Below are 25,226 nucleotides of genomic sequence, written 5' to 3' on the forward strand. Positions count from 1 at the left end.
CTTTTTTTTCCCTTTTTATCTTGACCACAACCCTATTTGAGTGATATCCTTTATGGATGGACCCGAAATAAAATAATATAAAAATGTATTATATTCAATTTTATAATTTGTAATCATTTTATCTATAAATAAATAATATGGTTGTAAGAAGAATGCATTTTTTTAGAGTTGTAATAATAAATAAAATGGATCAAACATTTTTTTCAAATGATTGGCTTACTCATCCAGAATATAAAGAATGGCTTGTAAAGACTAATGAAAATAAATTTGCTAGATGTAGCAGTTGCTGCAAAACCTTTAACTTGTCAAATATGGGAGTTCAAGCAGTTAAGAGTCATAATGAAGGTAAAAAGCACCAAGTTAATATTTTAGCTAAATCCGGAAGTCACTTTTTCAAACCTGTTGCAAAAAATTCTACTATTACACCAACAGCACCCCTGCCAGTCAGTCAAAGAACTTTAGAACTTGTTGTTGCTTCTAATGAAGAAACAAGATCTGAAATTAAATGGGCTCTTGCAACTGTTATGTATGGATTGTCAAACAATGCTTCTGCTAATATGAGCCAATTATTTACTAGTATGTTTCCAGATAGTAAAGTTGCAAAAGGACTAACATTAGGAAGAACAAAAATAGGGTATATGATTAATTTTGGGTTAGCACCATATTTTAAATCGTTAGTTCTTAAAACCATCAAAAGTTCACCATGTTATGTTGTCTCGTTTGATGAAAGTTTAAACAAAGTTACACAAAATTGTCAAATGGATATTATTGTTAGAATATGGAATACTCTAGAAAACCAGGTTAATGTGCGATATTTGAATTCAGTTTTTCTTGGACACTCTTCTGCAGCACATATACTTAAAGGTTTTAATAAAAAAATAGAATGTCTGGACTTATCAAAAATGATCCAAGTATCCATGGATGGGCCTAATACAAATTGGAAGTTTTTAAAGAACTTTCTATACACCGAAATGAGTGTGAATTAAATTCTTTATTTGACGTTGGGAGTTGTAGTTTGCATTCAATACACAGAGTTTTTAAGATCGGTTCTGAGTCTACATCATGGAATTTAAAAAGTATTCTTAAGGGAGCATATCAAATATTGCATGATACTCCTGCGAGAAGAGATGACTATAGTAGCCAGTGTCACTGGGTCAAATCACTATCCATGAAGTTTCTGTTTAACTAGATGGATTGAAGAGTTGTTTCAGATCGTTTAATTGAAATATGGGACGACATTGTAAAATTAATTAAATTTTGGGAAAAATTGTCCAAACAGCCTTCCTCAAAAAGTTTTTTTAATGTTCAAAAAGCGTTGAATGACTTCTTGACTTTTCAAAATTACAATTTTTCAGTTATGTTGCCAGTTTGTTCAAAACCTACTTGACACTCTATCAGACTAATCAACCAATGATTCCATATATGTACAATGATCTTAGGGAATTGATAACAAATATTTTAACTTTATTCATTAAACCATCAGTAATTCAAAGTTGCAAAAAAGCTAGTGATTTAAAAAAATTAGATCTCTATAAAAAAGATTATTTGCTTCACAGGAAAGATGTTATTATAGGTTTTGCCGCCAAAGTTTCAATAAAAGAACTTTTAAAAAAAGATAAAATCACACTTAATGAAGTAAAACAGTTTAGAAATGAATGTGTTTTATTTCTCACAAAAACCATGGCAAATCTGTTGAAACGCATCCCGCTAGACTCTGCAATCATAGCAAATGCAAGTTGTTTTGAACCAATCGAACTCAAAGCATCATCAATCGAGTTTAATCAAAATAAACTAAAAAGGTTGTTACATTATCTTGTTAGTTTAAAGATTATATCTGCAACACAAAGTGATAAAGTCATGCTTCAGTATTCTATACTTTTAAGAAATGACATAAAAATAAATATAGAAAAATTTCTTAATTTTGATAAAAAAATCACTTGTTTAGATACCTTCTTTTTTCATCAACTGGATATAGCCAAACATAAGGAACTTTCTTATATTATCAAAATGATTTTAACTGTAAGTCATGGTCAAGCTTTTGTAGAAAGGGCTTTTAGCATAAACAAATCAATTCTAAACGAAAATATTCAGTCAGACTCAATAGTTTCGCATCGCATTATAAGAGATCATATGAGTTCACAAAAAGTTCAAGCTGACACTATAAATATCACAAACGCATTAATGTTATTAGTTAAGTCAGCCAGACAACAGTACCAAATGAGTTTAACAGAGAAAATTAATTCAAGGAAAGAGTGTGAATCAAACCACCAAAGAGCAATCTTATTAGAAGAAATTGAAGAAGTAGAAAAAAAAAGACTTTACTTGTAACAGCGTGTTTTATATTAAACAAAGATTTTATTCAATCTGTTGAAGATGCTGACAAAAAAAAAAAGATTTAACAATGCTTAAAAAAGCAACTGCTTTAAAAAGAAAATGCGATGAAACAGAAAAAGAATCAATGGAGTTAGATTCAGTTTTAGAACTATTAAATGCAAAGAAGAAACTTATTGATAAAGTTTCTTACTAAAAACTGTTTTTTGTGTTAAATTTTAGAATTGATGAAAAATATTTGCTTTGTTTCATTGTATTTAGTACATTTAGAATCTATTTAAATTATTTATAAATACATTTATATATATTTAATTATATATATATATATATATATATATATAAAAAATATATATATATTTATATTTTTATAAATATATATATATTTTTATAAATATATATATATTTTATATATATATATTTATAAAAATATATATATATATATATATATATATATATATATATATATATATAAATATATATATATATATGTATATATATATATATATATATAAATATATATATATATATATATATATATATATAGGATATGGAAATCTCAGGGAAAACGTAGGTAATATAAAAAGCTAAACTCAGGGAAAAACATTATTTACTCAGGGAAAACTCAGGGAAAAACTTAAAATTATAGTGGCAACCCTGCATTAATTTAATATAATTAGTGTTGCCTTTCTGTTTTTGTCTGACAACTGTCTAAATTTGCATTGTTTTAAAACCAATTCTTTATTATCATTATTTATTTCAATCTTTCCTCAGACACTTACTGCTTGTATGTGACTGTTTGGTAAATTTATATACCAATATGTTTAATGTAATTGTAATATGTGTTAATTAAAGAAATATTTATTCATAAATTTTAACAAATTTTGTTTTTTTTTATTTTTAATTTTTTGACTGCTTTTTTTTTTTTTTTTTATTATTTCTACTTTTCTTTTAGTTGTTATTTTCAAAGTTTATTTCAAATAAAAATTATAATATAAGTCATAAAATTTATTATAAAGTTTAATGATAAAAGTTTCAAATATGTTCTTATTTCAAAATTTAATGTTATAATGTTATGATAATGTTATTTTTATGTTATAATTTCAAAATTAAAATCATTAATTAAAATCATTGAGATTAAATCATGAAGGACAAAATCATTGTTCTTCAATGTAAGGTAAATCAATTTATAAAGATCAGAAACCAAAAATGTCAATTTTAAAGAAAGTTTTTTTTGCAAAAAAAAAAAAGTATTAACATTCTGAATTTGATTTAAAAAAATGTTTTGAATCAATTATTTAATGATTTCAAATTTTTATTTCAAGTTATTATTTTGTTTTTAATTTTAATTTATCATTAATTTCAAATCTTATTTAGACTGACAAGACGTACCAAAGTATGCTTCTGTTCATACTCAATAACAAATGTGTTTGCTCCCATTTGTTTACAGAAATTTTTTTTATTTTAAGAACTGCTTAGATATAAAATAATAACTAAATAAAATATTATGAAATATTATTTATATTCTGTAATTGTTGAGTTCCTGAAATTTATCAAATTTTTTTTTCAGATAGATGATCTATATAATCAATGTAGTACTCTATCAGATCGTGTATCACAGGTTGATGAAAGAATTGATAATGGAGGTTTTTAATTTTTTATACATATATTTTTTGATTTTTTTTGAACCGAAATCAGATTTTAAATGTCTATAAACATAAATATTTAAAATTTTATGATTTACAACAATATAACAATATCAATACTGTCTTTTAATACTAATAATGAAGTAAATTTATACTAATTACAAAGAAGTAAATTGATAGTAATGACAAGAAAGTAAATAAATTAATGTTTGGTTTATTTACTTTCTTTCATTGTCATTAACAATTCAATGTCATTAATATCAATTTACTTCCTTATCATTAAATGACAAGAAAGTAAACCAATATGAATTACATTGGAAAATATATACAAGGATAAAATAAATAAATAATATAAATTAATATAATAGAAAACCAAGTAAATGTAAATTAATGACTATAAAGTATATAGGTTTTAATGACAGTGAAGTAAATATGTAATTATGACAATAAAGTAAATGTATCCATGATCAATGTATGAAAGATACAATGTTAGACCTAATTATATTAATGACGTTGTTAAAGATTTCTTAGAAGTTTCTAGAACTCAATTTCTGAGATTAAATATGATATTTAAAAAAATTATTGTTACAAATTACTGTAACAAGTAAAATCATTATTAAGTTTTCAATATTCTTGTGTAATTAGGTAGCTCTCTGTTTAATGAATTATTCAAATTTTGTTGTGTTTAAGAATAATCAAATGAACTTTTAAAATAAATTTTTCCTAAGCTGAAGTAAGCAAAAAAAAATATATACTTTTTAAGAACCAAAAATCAAACAACTAACCAACAACATATCAAAACAACTCTTGTATAACTTTGATTTATATAGAGCATATAAAAGATTATTGATGTAATTATGTATATATGTATTTATGCATATGTATATATATATACATAAACAATCATATTAATTATTAGTTTAATAATCACCATAGTTTTAGTATAAAGTCTGTTGTTGTTTCAAAGATTAAAAGTTAATGTCAGGTTTAATGGTCGATCTCAACCTGAAACAAGCTGCCATTGTGTCAGGTTGAGATTAATATAACTAATTGTGTTTTGCTGAAACAAAATAGAAATAATATTCATTAAAAATTATGTCTTTTATTGAGTAAATTATATTGTTATAAATAAATTAAGAAATCATTATGATAAAAAAAAATATAAATATTTTTTAATGGTTTTTTTTTTTAGTTGTAAAAGCTGAAGAAAAATTGCAGGAAATTTATAATAATGAGGTTTGATTAAAATTTTATTTTCATTTATTTTTTTAGTGTTTTTATTTCTCTTATTTTTAAAGTTCATTTGATATTTGAATTTTTTCTTCTAATAGATTAAAATTGGTTGTATTTATTAATTGGGAATTTTCATAAATTTTATAAAAAAAGTTTTGGGGTTTACATTGGGACATTACCTAAATAAAACAATCTGTAGAAAAAATAACATTAATTTTGAGAAAAACAAACAAAAAATTTTTTACACAACAATATTATTTAAGTTTATACTTAAAGTAAAGTGGTGCTGCTTGATTTATATCGATAACAACATACAGTAACAGATATCATACATACAGTAACTACAAACAGTAGACTTTTTTTTGTAGTTATGTATTGCTTTTTAAATGTGCAAATAAAAAGATCAGTTGCTCATAAAGTATGATAAAATATGTTTAAATTTTTTTTTCACTATTGCATTTTTTTGTAAAATTTTCACAAAAGATTTTAAAAACATGTTGAGCCTCTTCAGAAAATGTACCTAATAATGAAATAAAGAATTCACTTATTTTTGATTCGTAGGATACCAATTGTACAAGTTTAAAGAAATTTTTTAATTTTGAAGAATCAATAATATAACCACATGGTATTGTGTTAAAATGATATTAGCCTTTTTCATGAAATAAAATAAAAGTTAGATTTTTTAATACACAAAAATCTTGATGGTGTTTGGATGATCATTTTTTGAATCAAGCAGTAAAATACATAAAAAACATGTTGAATGGTTATTTTTCTATCTATTATATTGTTTATGTTATTATATTTGTTATTGTTATTAGGTCTAGAAGTTATTTACCGCATTATTTTATGCTTTTTGAACTATGTGAAACTAGACAAACTAAAAACAATACTTTAATCGAAATGAATTCCTTTATTAATAATAACATTTTTCTAAAGTTTGGGGAATTTATGGATTCCTTCATAATAAAATTTTTCTGGTTTGGCTGCCATCCTTTTATCAAGCGATTTTTCAATGTCTTGACGATCTTAACCATGAGCTATTGATGGGAAAAGGTGAAAATCCGATGGGGCAATATCCGAAGAGTATGGCAGATGCGTAAGACTTCCCATTTGAACTCTTTTAGCATGTCTTTTACTGCTTTTGTAACATGCAGCCTTGCCTTATCATGAAGCAGTATGAGTTTGTCGTGTCAATCTGCCCATTCTGGTCTCTTTACTGCAATTTCATGACGCAACTGCGCTAATTGATATTGATAGCAATTCGCACTGATTATTTTGCCAGTTTGGTGAAGCTCATTGTACAGTATGCCGGATTGATCCCACCATATGCACAGTAAGACATTCTTCCTGTGGATTTTTGGTTTTGTGGTCAAAGTTGTTGGTTCACCGGGACTAACCCACGATTTTCTTTGCTTTGGTTTGTGGTAGTATACCCATTTTTAATCACCAGTTATGATGCGGTGTGGATGCGATGCAGTCCAAAAATAAATTTCTTTGGAATCTGTCCAGCAAGTTTTATGAAGTTATTTTTCTCTGCTTTTTGTTGCGTTCTGATAGCTCATAGTGCTCTCATATTCCTTCCTTCTGAATCTTCCCTATTGTTTTCAATCGAAGAGAAACAGCTTTTTGTGTGATACCAAGTGATGCTGCGAGTTGCTCCTGTTTTTGAGCCGAATCTTCATCCAATAAAGCTTGAAGTTGTTCGTCTTCAAATTTTTTTGGCTGTCCTTGCCGATCTTCGTTGTGGGTGTCGAAAGCGCCCAATTTAAAACACTGAAACCATTTTTGGCAGGTCACAAAAGTTGACATCTTTTTATCTAAAAATAACACATATTTATAACATTATATAGGGAAAGTCATATATTGATAGAACGCTGATAATACAGAGAACATTATAACCAAAATTCGTCAAATAAAAATAGTTTTATTTTGACAAAGTAGAACAACAACAAAAAACGTGGAAATTAACTTCTAGACCTAATATTTATTTTGTTATTTGTTTTATAGTCTTAATTTTTCTTTTATTTAAAGAAGAATCAAATACTAAGATATTTATTTATTTATTAGTAACAAAAATCTTAATTTCATTAAACAGAATGAGTTACACAAAATGTTGAATAGTTATGCAAAAGTTTCTGATCTGGAAAGTTATACACCTACTCAAGTTTTTAATGATGCTCAAGAAAAAGCATTGGCTCTTTTTGGAGAAATAAAGGTAAAAATCTCATTCATCAAAAAAAATTAGCGTCTGTGTGGTGTCTATTTGTTTAATTTTACAGTATTTTTTATTACTTTATTATTTATTTGTTATTTATAACTTATTTACTGCAGTTTATTGAAATATTTTTTATTTATATAAATTTTTGAAATAATAACTTAAAAAAATAACACTTAATAAATAATGTTACATACTTTTTTTTTAACTTTATTACTTTATTAAAATATTTGTGGAAAACAAAAAGTTTTATTTTTGTATTTATTTATATGTATTATGTCAGGGTGTTCGTCAGCTTGATGGTATCACGTATAATGCAGAATTCCCAATTGGTTTAAAATTCCCAAAGGTTCAAAAGATCATAGTAAAAAAAAAAAAAACTATTTCGGTCTCAGATTTAAAGTGGAAATTAGTAGGCTCAATGAAGAAATTAATTGAGTTGATTGATTTTTTTTTATGTGTAAAAAACCGTTGTCATTAACAAGCAAGATCATTTACTCAAAAGTTAAAAAAAAAAATCATTTTTTAATTGACGTCAGTCTCTAGTTTAGATTTTTTCAATATGTTTCATAAATTTTTTTAGTTTATTCTTATTATTCAAAAACTCTTTATTTTCATTTTTACTGTTTATCTTAAGTTAAGAAAGTTACAAAAAAATTAAAAAAAAAAGTAAATTTTGTATAAAAAGTAAATTAAAAAAAAAATTGAAATTTTGTATACTAAATATTTAAATGTGCTGATTATATTCACTTGCTTCCCTTTTGCGGTCAACAAGTCTCATTCTGCCCCTTAAATGTCTTTGTTGCTTATTTAAATTAACTCTAAAATAGAATATTGCAACGAAAGTTCTTTTAGCTAACATTCTATACGACGAAAATTGGCAAGCCAACCAAGTTTCTCATTTAAAAGCAATCAATTTAAATAAGTTTTTTTACTTTTTGCTTATGACATTTTAAAACTTAAAAAATCATATTAAATGCAATTTAAATCATCATAAATTCATTTAAAATTTACATATAAAAATTTATTTAATGATAAAAAACATAATATAAAATTAGAAGAACAAAAATATAAATAAATCTATGTAAAACAAACAACATTTTTTTTAGTATTTTTAAATTTTTAGTTTTAAAATTATATAAAAATATTTAAAAACCTAAATGTTCAAAAACTTATCATATTATATATGTGTTTTTATCGACCAAATAAAATGTGGTTTCAGCTATTTAATAAGTTACAAGAGGATCTTGGAAATTGTCAAAAATGTTTAGTTAAAAATTTAATACTATTTAGCAATAATTTTTTTTACAAAAATGAAAATAAAATTAAAAGTAGACAATGTATGTAACTAATTTATTAAACCTTTTAAAAGTCAGGTCAGGCTATCCTGCTATTGGTAACAGTAACCCAGTAATACCTGTTTCATGTCCTGCTGCCTTGTAGGATGCGCTTTTATTAGCAAAGGGTAGGAAGAGCCAATTCCGCTTTAAAACACTTGGGGATCTTGGTCGAGTAAAGGTTAGAGATGGTGCCTTGATAAAAATACTTACTTTGGGCATATGTTAAAAGCATCTGGCTACTGTCTTGTATAAGGGTTCCTGGACAAAGACGTAAGGGGTAAACTGAGTCTATCTGTTAATCAGCCTCACACCCCTTCCTCATCTATTAGACTGGCGTAGATGTATTTATAATACATTGTTTCCAGTTTAGGATGTGCATGGGGATGTTGCTTGTCTCTGTTTTAATGACTAGGCAACTCATTCTGTTATCTCCTAATGAGGGTACAGCTCTAAAACTCAGTTTTATGGTTCTGAGGCCTGCTGGTAGTCAGGTTTCTTGAACTCTGTGGTTGCTCTCAGAGAGGCTGATTCCATCAATATCTGTAAAATATCAGAGTACTAGCAGTGCCATGTTGCGCATGGATGGTGTCCCTGTTTGTACTTTTGGTGTGCATTGTTGAGGCCAAATTTGAAACCCTTTGTTATGGCTTAGGGTTTATTAATAGTAATGAGGCAATTGCTTGGATTATAAAATAGTGTACTGAGTACTATCTGTGCTATGAGTCAAGTTTTTAAAAAAATTTAAAAATGACTAAAGCACAAAAAAATATAAAACACAAAAAACCATCGTCATCACCAAGTTCTCCAAATCTATCATTCACTAATATTCATAGTCTTCCAAGTAACTTTTCTTCTGTTGAGTCTTATCTCTTGCAAAGTTCACCAGACCTTATTGCTCTTTGAAAGGCTAATTTAAGTTTGGTTGTCTCATCTTGTGATCTTAGTGTTAATAGTTATCTTTCTTTAATTTTTAAAGACTCCAATAGTCACATGCTTGGTCTGGGCATTTACATTTGTAATAATTTACCCTTTTGTTGGGAAACTAGGTTATTTCTGATCAAATTGACCAAGCCCTTTTTCTTTATCCTTCAGCTAATATCGTTGTTGTTGGTAACTTTAATGCTCATCACACTGAATGGCTTTACTCTAGTGTCAGTGACTCTGCAGGCAGTAAGGCCCACAACTTTTGCCTTTCTCAATTTCTAAAAAATTCAAATATTCAACTTTCCAACTCGCTTTCCAGACATTCTGAATCATTTACCTTTTCTACTCAACATGTGTCTTGTTTCTGATCCTAGTCAGTGCTCAATTTCTCCACATCCACTTAGGTGCTTCTGATCACAGTTTGATCTCTCTAAAACTATAATCACATTCTTCTTCATCATCAGAATCCCTATAATCGTATAATTAATAATCGTATATAATTTTAAATCTAACTAGGACTTTTTTTGTGATTTTCTTTGTGGTGGCCCTTGGGTAGAAATCTTTTGTCTTCCTGCTGCCAAATGTGCTTTTTATGTAACTTCTTGGATTCAGGCTGGCATAGAATCTTTTATTCACTCTAGACGATTCCAAGTCAAGATTTGGTCTTCTCTATGGTTTTCCTTTCATTGTGCTGCTGCAATTTCCAATTGTAACCATTACTTTCATACCTATCAACAATTTTCTTGATAACTCTGATATCTCTTTTTACTATTGCTAGAAACCATTGTAAAAAGGTTTTGTATAACGTTAAAGCCCGCTAATCTCAGGTCACGAAATCTTGTATTTATATATATATATATATATATCTTGTATATATATATATATATATATATATATATATATATATATATATATATATATATATATATACATATATATATATATATATATATATATATATATATATATATATATATATATATATATATATATATATATAACTAACTGCCGACCTTTTTTTATTAATATATATATATATATATATATAGTCTAATTTTTATATTTATATATTTATTTTATAATTTATAAGGAGATTGAATTTAGTGTCTTTTTAAAACCATTACTAGTTTTATTTAATATTAGGAGGATATAGCTTCTAATGTCTCAGCTGAATTGCATAATAAAGTGGACAAAGGTTTTTAAATTTAACTATTTTTTTAATTTTTTTTTTACAATTTTTTTCTTGTTTTATTAACTATCTTTTTAAGAATAACTATAATGATATTATTATATATGAATAATATAATATAATGATATTATTATATATGAATATAGATTTAGATATTTTGATGTTGTAATAAAAGAACTCAAATAAGCTAAATTTGGTTCTCTTTGATATTTTTTCCTTTTTACAAAATGGTCCACAAAAAAGATCTTTATAACTTTTCATTTTTTTTAATTTTTTCAATTGTTTCTACTCTTATAATACTACAAATCAAAAAAACATTTTGAGCATGTTGATTTTTTCAATGAATATAGAAGAATTTTAAAATTTTTTTGCATTAATTTGTATAAATAAATTAATATTTATGAATATTTTTTTTAACTTCAAACTAAATATTAAAACAAAACTAAAAAAAGAAAAACTAAAATGTTTTTGAGATTTCCTAAATTTTCTTTAAACTTTTTCAATTATTTTAACTTTTATGGTGTTGAATAAAAACTGTAGTATAAATAAATTTAAAGTAATTGAAACAAGTAATAATAAAAATAAGTAATAACAAAAAAGTAATATAAACATTTATATTATTTATAGTATATAAAAAGTATAATTTATCTAAATTATCAATCATACCAAATAATTTTCTAAATTTTTTTTAGGTGAAGTAGAAATGTTATCTAATTGGGTGGTAAGTTTTTTAGCTAGATAAAAGTTCATTTATTGGGTACTGGGTTGTTTTCCTTTAAGTGCTAAGTTATTTTAGTTAGCTATAACTTTGTTTAATTGGCAATGGGTTGTTTTTTAGATGATAAGTTTTTTGATTTAAAAGTTTTTCAGTTAGGTGATAAGTGTATATGTGATAAGTGTTAGGTGATAAGTGGTATTTTTTTAATAAATTAAAAAAAAAATCAGTTTGCAAATTATCCCTTGATGTTGAGGGTCTAATTAAATAGTTTTTTTGTTTGAAAACAAAAATAAAATTTTTGTTTATTATTTACATAGTTTATATATAATTAAAATACTGATTAGGATGAGTTTAATTTTGTTTTAAATTTTGTTTAATAATAACAATTATTCTAGCAGTAATAATGTTTATAGAATTAAAAAAAAAAAAGCAGAACTAATTCTTTTCTTTTTTTTAACAATTTTAGAAAATTTTAAGAGCTCAAATGGAAACTGTTCCTTCCAAAGATGATTTGCTGCATATGGATTTGTATGTAAAATGGCCACAACTTGAAGATGCATTAACCACAAGTTACTCAAGTAGACCATGCAGTCGACAAGGTTGTTGTAAAAGTATGAATAGAATGGCTGGGTATGAAAAAAACTCTGATACTGGTAATGAACTAGTGTGTCCAGAAATTTTAACAATGTGTCACAAGAAAAAGTTTCCAACAGCATCATGTTTGCAAAGACTTCAAGATTTGGGAACAATTGTAGAAAAACAAGCATCTTTAATGGATGCTTTGCAATCAACAAGGGTAAAGTTTAGTCTTAAATTTAGTTTATATATATATATATATATATATATATATATATATATATATATATATATATATATATATATATATATATATATATATATATATATATATTAGGAGTTTTCACTATGCAAAAAAACTACAAAATCACCCAAATTGTATTTTTTTCTATTTCTTGTGTTTGTTTGCAATGTAAAAAATTTATTAACACATTTTAATAACTATTCCAGAGCCCCCCCCCCCCCCCCCCTTAAAGCCCTTAAAGATAAGCCTCAATTTCCTGTATAAAACAGTATCTTTTTTTAGTTAAAACACGGATAAGTAAGTACACCTAATCATATTTTGTAAGTATTTAAAAAATTAATAACAGAAATCAAGCCAAACAAAAGTAGCTTATATAATATATGCTATATTATCGAGTTAAACCAAGCTAGTTCTGCGTTTTTTTGTTAACAGTTAGAATGTTGTTTCATTTTCATAGAGTTTTTTTTCCAAAATCAGGATATTGCTGCCTGTAATTTTCAACACCCTGCAGTAACCATTCTCTTTGTTGTAGATCGCTGGTTATGATTGTGGCAAATTCTGAAATTACATTTACAACTTTTACTGTACAAACAAATTTTTCAGCATCTTGATATCCTGGTTCCTTTTTCCACTGTTCAATTGGTTTTGCAAGCCAATCTGTTTTGGTGCCAAGAATGCTGAACAATGTGGAACTAACATGTTTGCTAAAAAAATGAAACTACCTCTTCTATCAAATACCATCGGTGATTGGTTATTTTGGAAAGAAAAACATCAGCAACTTCTTTTTATTTGATCTAATTTTATGTAGTCCATCATGTCGTAGATAAATTGCAGATCATCCATAGGTGCATCTTTTGTCCAAGCTGATGTGTGGAAAAGAAAAAGATACCTGTTCATTCTAAAAAGTTTGGTTGCCATCCTCTGATCATAAGGCAATTGTTTAGAAAACAGACCAAGGATGCCCAAGGATGGTGAGTGTGTTCTCGGCACATTCACAGTAGTTATCTGATGGAAATGTTGTAGTATCTTCATTAGCAAGTAGATATGTCAAATGCTGTATGTTCTGTACTTTGAGATTTTGCAACCAGGTATCTTTAACAGCTAATGCTTCGATTGGCAAATATTTATTCAATGTTGGCCAGGCAGTTTTAAATTCACCAAAGAATTTATTCTCTAGGCAAAAAATGCAGGAACATTGAGCAACTTTCATTCACTGTATTCTGGAGCACAAAGCTAGCTGTTCATGTTACACACAGTAACTTCTTACACACAGTAATTTCTAGTATTTCTTTTAACAATCCGTCCCATTGAACAATCCATCCCAGTAAACAATCTGTCACTGTTAACAATCTGTCTCAGTGAAGGCCACCAAACTGAGGTAGGTTGAGCCTCACATTTTCTATAACACTCTCAGCTATCCTCTGTTGATTTAACATTCTGCTTTTACAAGATGTCAATGTAGAGATATCAAAACAGTTCAAGTTTCCACTAGCAGCTTTAATTATAGCAGACACAATCATAGTTGCTGTATTATAAGGCGATTTCAGCCTGTCTGCTGCAGAAGTGATTTTATTGCATAATTCTTTTGGGGAGGTGTAGAGTAACAAAATCTGATTGACTTTCCGTATAAGGTTCATAATTCAAGTCACAGTCCCACCCTAAACCGACATCTATTTCAGCAACATCAATACATTCCTTAATATTCTGTTCTTTGTCAGTAACTTTCATGTCCTCATTATCATGATCAATACTGTCTACCTTCAATTTCTTCTTTTTCATTTTCTTTATAGCTGAGTATGATATTCCGATTATATCTGACTTCTTGCATTTTTGCTTTAATCTCAAAGATTTTGTCTTGCCGGCCATGGTTGCCTTTTTGTTTGTTTTTTAATCTTAATAGAATGCAATTTTCCTTTGACAGTCAGAAGCCTGAATTTTGTGATTTTCTGTATTTTGAGACTTATCTTTAGGGGCTTTTGGAAATTGAAGCTTATCTTTAGGAAAATTAGGAAAATTGAGGTAGGCAATAATTTGCCGACCTCAATCTTTTAGAGGTCGGCATCAGGTCGGGAAAAGTTATTTGATACAAAGGTCTTACCATAAAACATAGAAACGAGGTCGGCAATTTTTTGCCAACCTCAAACATTTTCAGGTTGGTAGTTAGGTTGGCATTGCTGAATGCTAACCCTAGTTCCGAGGGTTGATATATATATATATATATATATATATATATATATATATATATATATATATATATATATGTATATATGTATGTATTCAAATATTAAATGTATTAATGTAAATTTTAAATATATACAAATATTAAATGATACATAATATATTAAATACAGGTAGAGTTGCAAGATAAAGCTTCTAAAAGTGACTTGGAAAAATATGTACTCCAAGGTTAATTTTTATGTTTTTTGTTTGTATTGTTAAAAAAAAATTATTTTTTTAATTTGGTTTGCTGGAAAGTTTGCTGGAAAGTTTGCTGGAAAGTTTGCTGGAAAGTTTGCTGGAAAGTTTGCTGGAAATTTGGAAATTCTTGTCTTTAAAAAATGTCAACAAATAGAAGTTTTTTAATCATTTCTTTTTTATTTCAAAATTTGTTTTAAAATAAAAAAAATAAAAGTTTGATGAATCAAGAACTTTTTGTTAAACTTGCATTTTTTATAAATTGCACTGTGTTAATTTTTATTTTGAATTATTTTGTAATTCATTTAGAAATTACATTTCTTAATGTATTACACATCTTCATGTAAATTATATTCTTTGCATTTTCTGTTAGTTTAAATGTAAAATAAAAATTTTGCTGTGAGTTAAAAATTTTGCTGTGAGTTAAAAATTTTAACTCACAGCTAAATATTATTTTCTTATTTACATAATGTAAAGTACACTATTCTCATTTATGAATTTCGAAAATTTTAACATAAAATCTCATTTATGAACTTGAGAAATATTTAACATGAAATATTTTTATTTTTTATGCATTTTCAATAAGTTTATTTCAATTTTTTTGTGCAGCAAAATCAGTGTCATAGTATTTTCAAGCATTTAATATAAATATAAAATATAAATACAATCTACAAAAGAAATTTTGTTTGAATACTTCCTTATGTTTCTACTTTTTTTAAATTTTTACCTAGTTATTAGTTGTTTTATCGCTATTAGATGTTATTATCTGTGTTATCGGTGTTTTTGCTTTGAGTAGTTGTAATATTACTTTCTTGCTTATTCCTGCAATTCTCTCTTAAAGTGTGTGTTTGTGCAACCAATGACTTTTTACATGTGATTGGGCAATAGTGTGATGGACTAGTGGGCCAATAGTGTGACATTTTCAAGCAAAAACCAAAAAAACTAAAATTTTATGAAATTTTTTTAATTAAAAACCAACACTAAGTTGGACTATGACAAGACCTATCCCTTTTTGATATTCAGTTCAGACTTCAACTTTTCTCAATATAGTGTAATTTTATACTTGATTCAAAACCAATAATAAATGAATAACGTATTCAATTTCTCTTTGAATCCAAATGTAATTTTTGGCAGAGAGATAAAAGACATCAGCCTAACAAAAAAAAATCCCATTTAGGTAAAGACTATCCTAATTAGTTATAAGTGAGAAGTACGATAATAGTGTGAATCTTATGTAGAAGAAGTTTGTTAAGATAAGATAGAAGATAGTTTGTAATAATTTAATAATTTGAAAATATGTGCTGGTTAGTTAACAAGTTATAGAGCCATTCATTCATTGAGTCATTCAGTGTTATGAGCAGTCACCAAAAACAATACTGAGAAAGGGCTTGTTCAATTTGGTTATAAACAACATCAAAATGAATGCATCCTTGGCGAGAAGAAGAATAATAAGGAACAAAAAAATTAAATAAGTGAAGAAGGGCAACAACATTATAGTGAGAGGATTCAAATCTGATTTCACAACAAATAGCTGAATCAAAATGTAAGTATATACCTAGGTCACTCATGTGACTATAAGATCTGATATCTTATAGTCAATCATGTGACTATAAAATATTGAATCAAAGTTGTAACAAAACCCTCTTAACGCAGTCTCAACAATGTTCTTCAAAAACACTAACAGGAACACCTTTAATGCATAATATGGCAGTGTTTGATACTAACATAATATGAAAGAAAACTAACCTAATAAAAAAAAGGGTATGAAGTTGGTCAGCACAAATTTTCTGTAAAGTTTTTCTTTAAAGGCGTTCTGCAAAACAGTTTCAAGATGTAGCTAACCCGGGTGTCCACTCTGCTGGTAAAAATTAAATAACTAGAAAAGACTGTTTTTGAAAAACCTGCTACAAAAGCTGTTACTTTACTATTACTAGGAAGAGCCTACAAGAACTTTGGCTTAAAATATGGACTCTTGGTAAGTAAAGATTAAAAATAATGTTTTTTTTTGTGAATCATTGAATCAATGATGCACAAAAAATACATTTTCCACTTTGTTTTTTAAAAAAAGCCCTTTACATTCTTTCCAGCAGAGTGGACACCCTGTTAACATTTCCCCAGTATGAATAAATATTTATTAAAACATTATTTTTAATCTTTACTTAACCAAGAGTCTATATTTTAAGCCAAAGTTCTTATAGGCTCTGCCAAGTAACAGTAAAGTATCAGGAAGCAGGGCGTTAGTCAAGTTGTAATAGATTACAAGTTATCAGCAGCATAGTGATCACGATGACTTTAATCCCAATCTGACCTAATGATTACTGAAAATATTGCTGAAACAAATTGCACTTGAAAAATTATTTGAACATATAACTAGAAAAATATTATATAATTCTTATCAACATTTAGGTCGGATGTCAAATTTGACTCCAACAAAAATAAGCACATCAACAAGTGAAATTGTTATCAAAATATTACGAATTTTATTTTTTGAAATGACTTTTTTTTTACAGAAGATTTGCAGCACGTATTGTCCATGCTTACAAACTTGAGACAAGAAGTCAACAGCATTCAAAACTGGAGAGAAAGTGTAAGTTTAAAAAATTTAAAAATATTAAATATATTTATGTTGCATATATATATTTTTTTGTGTGTATGTAATATATATATATATATATATATATATATATATATATATATATATATATATATATATATATATATATATATATATATATATATATATATATATATATGTATATATAAATGTATGTATATATATGTGTGTGTGTATATATAAATATAGGTATGTATGTATATATGTATATGTATGTTTATATATATTTGTATATATATATATATTTATATATATATATATATATATATATATATATATATGTGAGTTTATATATATATATATATATATATATATATATATATATATATATATATATAGGTATATATATACTAATAATCTAAGTTTGATTCCCACATCATCTCCAGTAGTACTGCTCTTAACTTATTTCTCTGTGCAGCGGCCTTGTTTATCAAGGTTTGTTTCTGAGTTTATATGTTGGAAGAGGGTTGTTTAACTATTTAAAAAAAAAGGCATCCTGGACTGTAGTGGCCCCCACAGCCATAGAAAAGAAATTAAAATATATACATATATATATATGTATATATATATATATATATATATATATATATATATATATATATATACATACATATATATATATATATATATATATATATATATATATATATATATATTATATATATATATATGTGTATATATATATATGTGTATATATATATATACATATATATATTAGGGTGTCCCAAAAAACAATATTTTTGAAAAATATATGCAGAGACCCCCTTAATGTGTTCTATCTAATACAAAAACACTAGATTTAAAATTTTTCTGAATAAAAAATATTTTAAGGGGTCCCTCAAGACCCTCGAATATTTAATGGGTCCCTAGAATTTTCAAAAAAAAAGTTTCTTAAAAGTGTCAAACCTGGTACTCAAATGAAGCAAAATTATATAAAATTTTCAAAAATAATATTTGATTATATATATATATATATATATATATATATATATATATATATATATATATATATATATATATATATATATATATATATATGTATATATATATATATTTATATATATATATATATATATATATATATATATGTAAATTATGTCAGTGTATTCTACAAATAGAGTGCTCAATGTTCTTAAAGGACAGAGCAATAATAAACTAGTAAAAACACTTATCTAACTTTTATCTTCGACAGCATGTTTCTCCATCAGTAGGTTCATCAGGAAGACTTCCTGATTAACCCACTGTCACATGAAACATGCTGTCGAAGATAAAAGTTAGAAAAGTGTTTTTTCTAATTTATATTTATATATACATATATAATGTATACATATATATATATATATTAGGGTGTTTCATATTTTATCAATTTTTGAAATCGAACTTGCGAATCGATTTATAAATTGACTATTTGTTTAAAAATAAGTTTGAGCAAAAAAAAATAAAAAAAATTTAATTTTTAGGGTCCCTGTCAGTTCGATTTTGGGCCAAAATTGTCGGGTGTTTTAAACGCCTGGCGGGGACCTTAAAATTTATCTAAATTTATCTTTTTTTTTTTTAAATGTTATATGTTGGATTGAATGTTTATCACATAAAAGGAGCATGTCGAAAAAATAAAGAAATTAGTCTACATAATATTTTGAAATTGGTGAAAAATCCAAATTTAATTTCACAAAAACCTATTTTATTACTCGGTGGCGTATAAAAAACTTTTTTTATACCCTAATAAACTGTTTCCAAACCCGGAAAAAACTATAATTTGAATAGTTTTTTTATTAGTGTTAAATGAAGTCTAAAAAAAATAATAATTGGATCCATGGAGTAACATGCCCCGGACACTAACCTTAATGGCCCCTACTTAATAAACATTAGAGAGCAATAAATTGAAAATCTGGAAATTTGATCGGAAAATATTTTTAGAAAATGTATATACCAAGGTACTCAAATAATAATTTAAAATTTAACAACTACTTTCCAATGCGAAGACAAAGTATTTAAACTAAATTTGCGTTACTAATAATAAGTGCTTTATTTTTTTTTTAAATAATATTCAAAATGGCTAAAATTACGAGACTAAAAGCTAGAGCTTATTTATTTGAAGAAGAAAGCCTGATAGAAAACTTAACTCAGATAACTTTTGCAACAAATAAAGAATTAATTCTTAACTTTCAGTTTAAAAGATCTAGTAACAAGTTAACTCCATCCAAAAGGTTTATTGGTTGTACTGATGGGCCCGATAAATTCGCAAAGTGCTCCGGACTTGTCAATTGCCCTGACAACTGTATTCTTTTTGCAGAAAAAAACCATGGTTAGACGGAGGTTATAAAGATGGATTATTAACGGATAAATCTATAAGGTAAGTTTTATAATTTCAATTTATAATAAAATATTTGTATAATCATTCGAACTTAATAAGCTAGTAGATGATTAAGGTTTTTTTGTAGTACCACTGCAACTAATTTTTTTAGTTGTTGTTACGTGTGGATTATAGCTTAATAATGCAAAATATAAGGTGCATATTAAAGTTAATATTTCTATTTTATTTAATGTATTATCTTAATTTTTTCAGGAATAATATTACTCGTTTAATCGATAGTTGGGAGACATTAAAGAAAAGTAAGAATAAAGACTCTAAAGCAGCAGAGAAATCTAGGGAAGAATTCAAAAAGAAGGGGGAGCAGGTATTTTGGATTGGTAAAGATAATATTAAGGAAATCTTAAAAAAAACGAGCCTTGATAAACCTTCACACTATGTTGATATCCAATTTTTAAAAGACCAAAAGTCCAGTCGTCTAATGACTTTGGGGAGCAAAGACATGAGATATAAAAGGGTAAATAAAGATAAGAAGCCTTTAAAAAGTTGTAATATTAAACAGTTACTCCAAATAGACGAATCAACTACAGATCTAGAGCTTCTCTCAGATATCAGTGACGTGAGTACAGAATCAGATATTTCTTTTGATTTATCGCAACCCGGCCCAAGTAACGCAAAACAAGAGTTAAAGAAAGGTTTTGTTAAAGATATTGCCATGACATCAGTCTCAAAAAATATTTCATCAAGAGATCTAGTGCATGTATGTACGGATTTAATCGTAAGTTCAGGCGGAAATGTGGCTGATTTTTCAGTGTCTCATTCAACTATTTGGCGAGCTCAAAAAAAATCTATTCGGGAAAATGCTGAACAATATAAGAAAAATGTAAAAATTGCTACCGCTAAAGCTACTTTTCCCATAATAGCACATTTTGATGGAAAAATTATCGAAGACATCACAGAGGGTATAAAATCAAAAAGAGATCGATTTGCGGTCTCGGTAAATATTGATGGTAAAATGAAGCTCCTTGGCATTCCAGCAATTGATCATGGTACTGGACAAGCTCAATACGATGCTTTAGTTAAAATACTGGATGAGTATGGAATATGTGATGACGTGAAAGGTTTATGTTTTGATACAACAGCTACAAATACAGGAAGACTTTCTGGTACAAATGTCAGGTTTAGTCATAAACAAAACTCAATTCTACTAGAGCTGGCTTGCAGGAGGCATGTTTATGAGTTACATCTAAAACACTTCTGTGAAAGACAGTGCAGTGGAAAAACTAAATCTCCAGAAAACCTAATGTTTAAACGGTTCCAATTAAACTAGAATGACATTAAAAGTAGCATTGACTCTTCAAAGTTTGTAAAATATGACACTCAATCTATTGCTACCACTTTCTTAGAAATCCAACTCGATGCTGTAAAATATTGCGAGATTGCTCTAAAAAAAAACACTTTTCCCAGAGGAGACTACAAGGAGCTATTGAAACTAACCATAATGTACTTATGCCCTGAAAGAGATTTTAAAATTCAAGCTCCAGGGTGCGTGTCTCATGCACGTTTTATGTCCAAAGCTATTTATTATCTCAAGATTCGGATATTGAGTTTGCAACTGTCTTATGAATTGACAGACGATCAAAAGAACGAAGTGCAGTCTACTGCTGAGTTTATCTCAATCTTTTATACCGTCTGGTTTTTAAAAACCTCTTTACATTAAGCTGCCCCTTACCAAGATATAAAAGCCTATTGGCAAATGACAAAATATAGAGGTTACGTAGAACAATATGTTCAGAATTCTGAAACAATTTTAAATGGAATTGATGCCACAATGGTTTCAATGGAATCACATTTATGGTACCTTGATGAAACTTTAATTCCGCTGGCTCTTCTAGACCAAGGTATTTCTGTTGCAGAGAGAGAAGAAGTTGCAAAAATGGTCTTTTCGAAACCAGTTCCTGAATTTTTTCGGCATTCCGAAAAATTAAATTTGTTAAAAACTCTTAACTTTAACCTAGAAAAACCACCAAGTATTGCCCAACTAGTGGGAGAAAACTCTTGGTTCATATTTAGTTTGTTAAACCTTACTAAGCTAAATGATAAACTTTGGTTAAACAGCCCGGCACCACTATGGGAGTTTATTGAACAGTTTAAGATTTTTTCCCAGTTTGTTTCCAACCTTGCAGTGGTTAACGACGTTTCTGAAAGATCTATTAAAGTTGTATCAGACTTTGTAAATAACGTTCACAATGAAGACGATCGTCAGGACTTACTGCTAGCTATTCACCAAAGGAGAGAAAACCTTAACAAGGCAAAGACTAAAGAAGATTTGCAATTAGCATATCAAGCAATTGCAAAATAGATAATATAGTTTTTAAATGATGACTTTTATTTAATGATGTAATATTGATTTGTAAATATGTATTTTTTATTTAATTATACTTAAACATATCATTCTTTTTTATTTTTTATTTTTTACAAAACCAAAAAAAACTTTGCAACAATACCAAGAAAATCATTTAAAGTTGAAAAGCTACCATATACTTTCTAATCTTGAGGCAATAAAACTAATAACAACAATACCACTTTTAACAATGTTGCAGTAAGATCATTAAGTCTTTTTTATTATAAAAATAACTAAAATAAACAATTGTTATTAGGCTATTAAGGTTAGCGTAAGGGTTAGGTTACCTCGAAGGAAAAAAGAAATTTTTTTTTAAACCTGTATATACCTCATTTGACACTATTATTAAAAAAATCTAGGTTATTGATTTTTCCGCGTCTTGAAACAGTTTATTAGAAAATCAAAAATGTTTTTTATACGCGATTGAGTGATAAAATAGATTTTTAAGATGGAAAATTTGCATTTTTCACCAATTTTGAAAGATTCTGTAGACTAATTTCTTAATTTTTTCAACATGCTCCATTTATGTGATTAATATTCAATCCAACATATAACATTTAAAAAAATAAATAAAAAATTTCGATAAATTTTAAGGTCCCCGCCAGGCCTTTAAAACACCCATCATTTTTGGCCCAAAATCGAACTGGCGGGGACCCTGAAAAATTGAATTTTTTTTTTTTTTGCTCAAACTTATTTTTATACAAATAGTCAATTCATAAATCGATTCGCGAGTTCGATTTCAAAAATTGATAAAATATGAAACACCCTAATGTATATATATATATATATATATATATATATATATATATATATATATATATATATATATATATATATATATATATATATATATATATATATATATATAGTATATATATATATATATATATATATATATATATATATATATATATATAGATATATATCTATATATATATGTATATATATATATAATATATATGTTTGTATATATATATATATATATACATTAGGGTGGTCCTTATTTTCGAAAGTTCATATTTTTTCAAAATTATTTGTAATTTTGTTCAGTTACACCAAAAGATTAAAAATACAAAATTTCAGCTCAATCCGATAATATTAACACGTGCCGCATTGGCCTTAAAGTTTCATGCATCTGACTGTCTAACATGCTATGACGATGCTATGCGCAACAAACCACCAAGTGCATTCTGAATTCGCTACAAGCGCAACTACAAGTCTCTACAAGTCAATTTTGTTTTTACATATTATTTGTTCAATGCTGCATTCGTTTTAGTTTCGCACATGAAGTGCATAAGAAAAGACGTGCTATATAAGTAATTGATAAAAGTGCTAAAATGTCCACTTTTCGGAAAAATATTTATCTTGTTGGAGTGATGAAAAATCAAATCTGCGGTAGTAAATTACCATGTAAACGAGATGTTTTGAATGTACTTTTTTATAACATGAGAGTGGTAAATTTAAATCTTAATGACAGCAGTGCTTTAGTTATTGATGAAGTGGTCGTTTTTTGGAAAAAAGCTAGAATCCCAGTTCAAAACTGTTCAAACTGTATTTTGAAATTAAAATCTTCGTACGATAATGCCAGAAATTTAGAAAAATCTGAAAATAGAGATACTGAACGGCAGAGAGAAAAAAAAAATGATTTTAAAGAAGATTTAGACAACCTTTTCGATATTGCCACCTTAAATGCGTTAAATGAGATTAAAATCGTCGAAGATAGAGAATTTTTAATTAAGCAAAGGGAGAAAGGTAGAGTTGGTTGTATATTGGGAGTAGATATCAAATTATTACATAAGGAAAATCGGAAAGAAGAACGCACAGCTGCAAAGTTGAAAAGAAAAGAAGATTTGTTGGAAAATTCTAGTTGTTCGTTAGTGAAAAAAGTGATAAATCAAGACAACAGTGAAGATGACACATATTTAATATCGGAATCTGAACAGGGTCCATGCTGCCTTGGACAAATGTAAAGTGAGTGACAGGGATGCAATGCATATTATTTCTGCCGTCCTAGAAGCTCTTAATATAGATATCACCGAGTTTGTTCTCAATAGATCGTCTATCAAAAGAAATAGAGAGATTTTGCGGAAAATAAAATATTCATCAATAAAATTGGTAGGAAATGATATCACAAAAAATGAGAAAATTGATCGGCTTCCTTTGATCGCGGTTGGTTTAGATTTTGAACAATTATTAGGAGTACCTGGAATTGCATCATCAGGAGGATCGGAAGTTTGCTCTGCTGTGTTCCATATCACTGATGAATGGAATTTAACCAAAAAAATTTCAAGCCTTTTGTTTTGATACTACAGCATCAAACACTGGACGTATAAAAGGAGCTGCAGTTCTGCTTCAACAAAGGTTAGGGCGAGATATTTTGTGGCTTCCATGCCGACACCATATATTTGAGGTCGTTTTATTGATAAAATGAAATTTTTAGATTATACCAGCGATGAAGCTGTTTATAATGCACTGAAAGATGTAGCGCCCGAAATTATTTATTTTGTGAAACAGAAACTTGCATAAGAGCAACCACGTGATGACTACAAAGAGTTTTTGCAATTGACGCTCATTTTTTTGGGAGATAAAACAAATGTGAGTTTTAGGGCCCCCGGTATCATTTAGCGAGATGGATGTCTAAAGCGATTTATTGTTTAAAACTTTTTTTATTTCCCGATCAAATGAAAATGAGAAAGGATAATTCAAAACTGAATGCAGAAATTTGCGTTTTCGTTGTATACTGTTATGTAGAGGCCTGGTTTTCAGCAACGAATACTACAGGAGCACCCCTAAATGATATATATTTTTTGAGAAAATTGGTTAAATTTAAAAATATTTATGAAAACATTGCAACCATTGCAATAACAAAATTTTTAAACCATTTATGGTATCTAAGTGAAGAGTGTGCTGCCATGGCAATATTTGACGATAGAATTGAGAGAGTTGAAAAAATTAGAATGGCTCAAAAAATTATGGAATGTGCAAGTAAAAACATAGAGACTGTGAATGAAAAAAGAAGAAGAAAATGAAGAGACAGAAGTCATTGAGAAAAAACTGTCGTTGCAAATC

General features: G+C 27.2%; 2 protein-coding genes across 2 annotated transcripts in view; both read left to right on the forward strand.

Moving 5' to 3' along the window:
* The window catches only part of LOC100206884 (uncharacterized), a 58,014-nt gene that overhangs the window by 12,082 nt on the left and 20,706 nt on the right, over window positions 1-25,226 (forward strand). Inside the window, exons 4-11 of the mRNA XM_065804078.1 lie at window positions 3,899-3,974; window positions 5,167-5,210; window positions 7,303-7,422; window positions 10,830-10,881; window positions 11,568-11,596; window positions 12,060-12,389; window positions 14,765-14,819; window positions 17,339-17,415. Of these exons, the coding sequence (XP_065660150.1) occupies window positions 3,899-3,974; window positions 5,167-5,210; window positions 7,303-7,422; window positions 10,830-10,881; window positions 11,568-11,596; window positions 12,060-12,389; window positions 14,765-14,819; window positions 17,339-17,415 (783 nt within the window). The remainder of the gene's footprint in view (window positions 1-3,898; window positions 3,975-5,166; window positions 5,211-7,302; window positions 7,423-10,829; window positions 10,882-11,567; window positions 11,597-12,059; window positions 12,390-14,764; window positions 14,820-17,338; window positions 17,416-25,226) is intronic.
* On the forward strand, window positions 19,495-21,456 carry LOC136084137 (uncharacterized). The gene is made up of 3 exons (XM_065804283.1): window positions 19,495-19,649; window positions 19,736-19,795; window positions 20,009-21,456. The coding sequence occupies exons 1-3, from the start codon at window positions 19,495-19,497 to the stop codon at window positions 21,081-21,083; spliced, it is 1,290 nt and encodes a 429-aa protein (XP_065660355.1). The 3' UTR covers window positions 21,084-21,456.

Source organism: Hydra vulgaris, chromosome 08 (assembly GCF_038396675.1).
Source record: "Hydra vulgaris chromosome 08, alternate assembly HydraT2T_AEP".
NCBI classification, from domain to species: Eukaryota; Metazoa; Cnidaria; class Hydrozoa; order Anthoathecata; family Hydridae; genus Hydra; species Hydra vulgaris.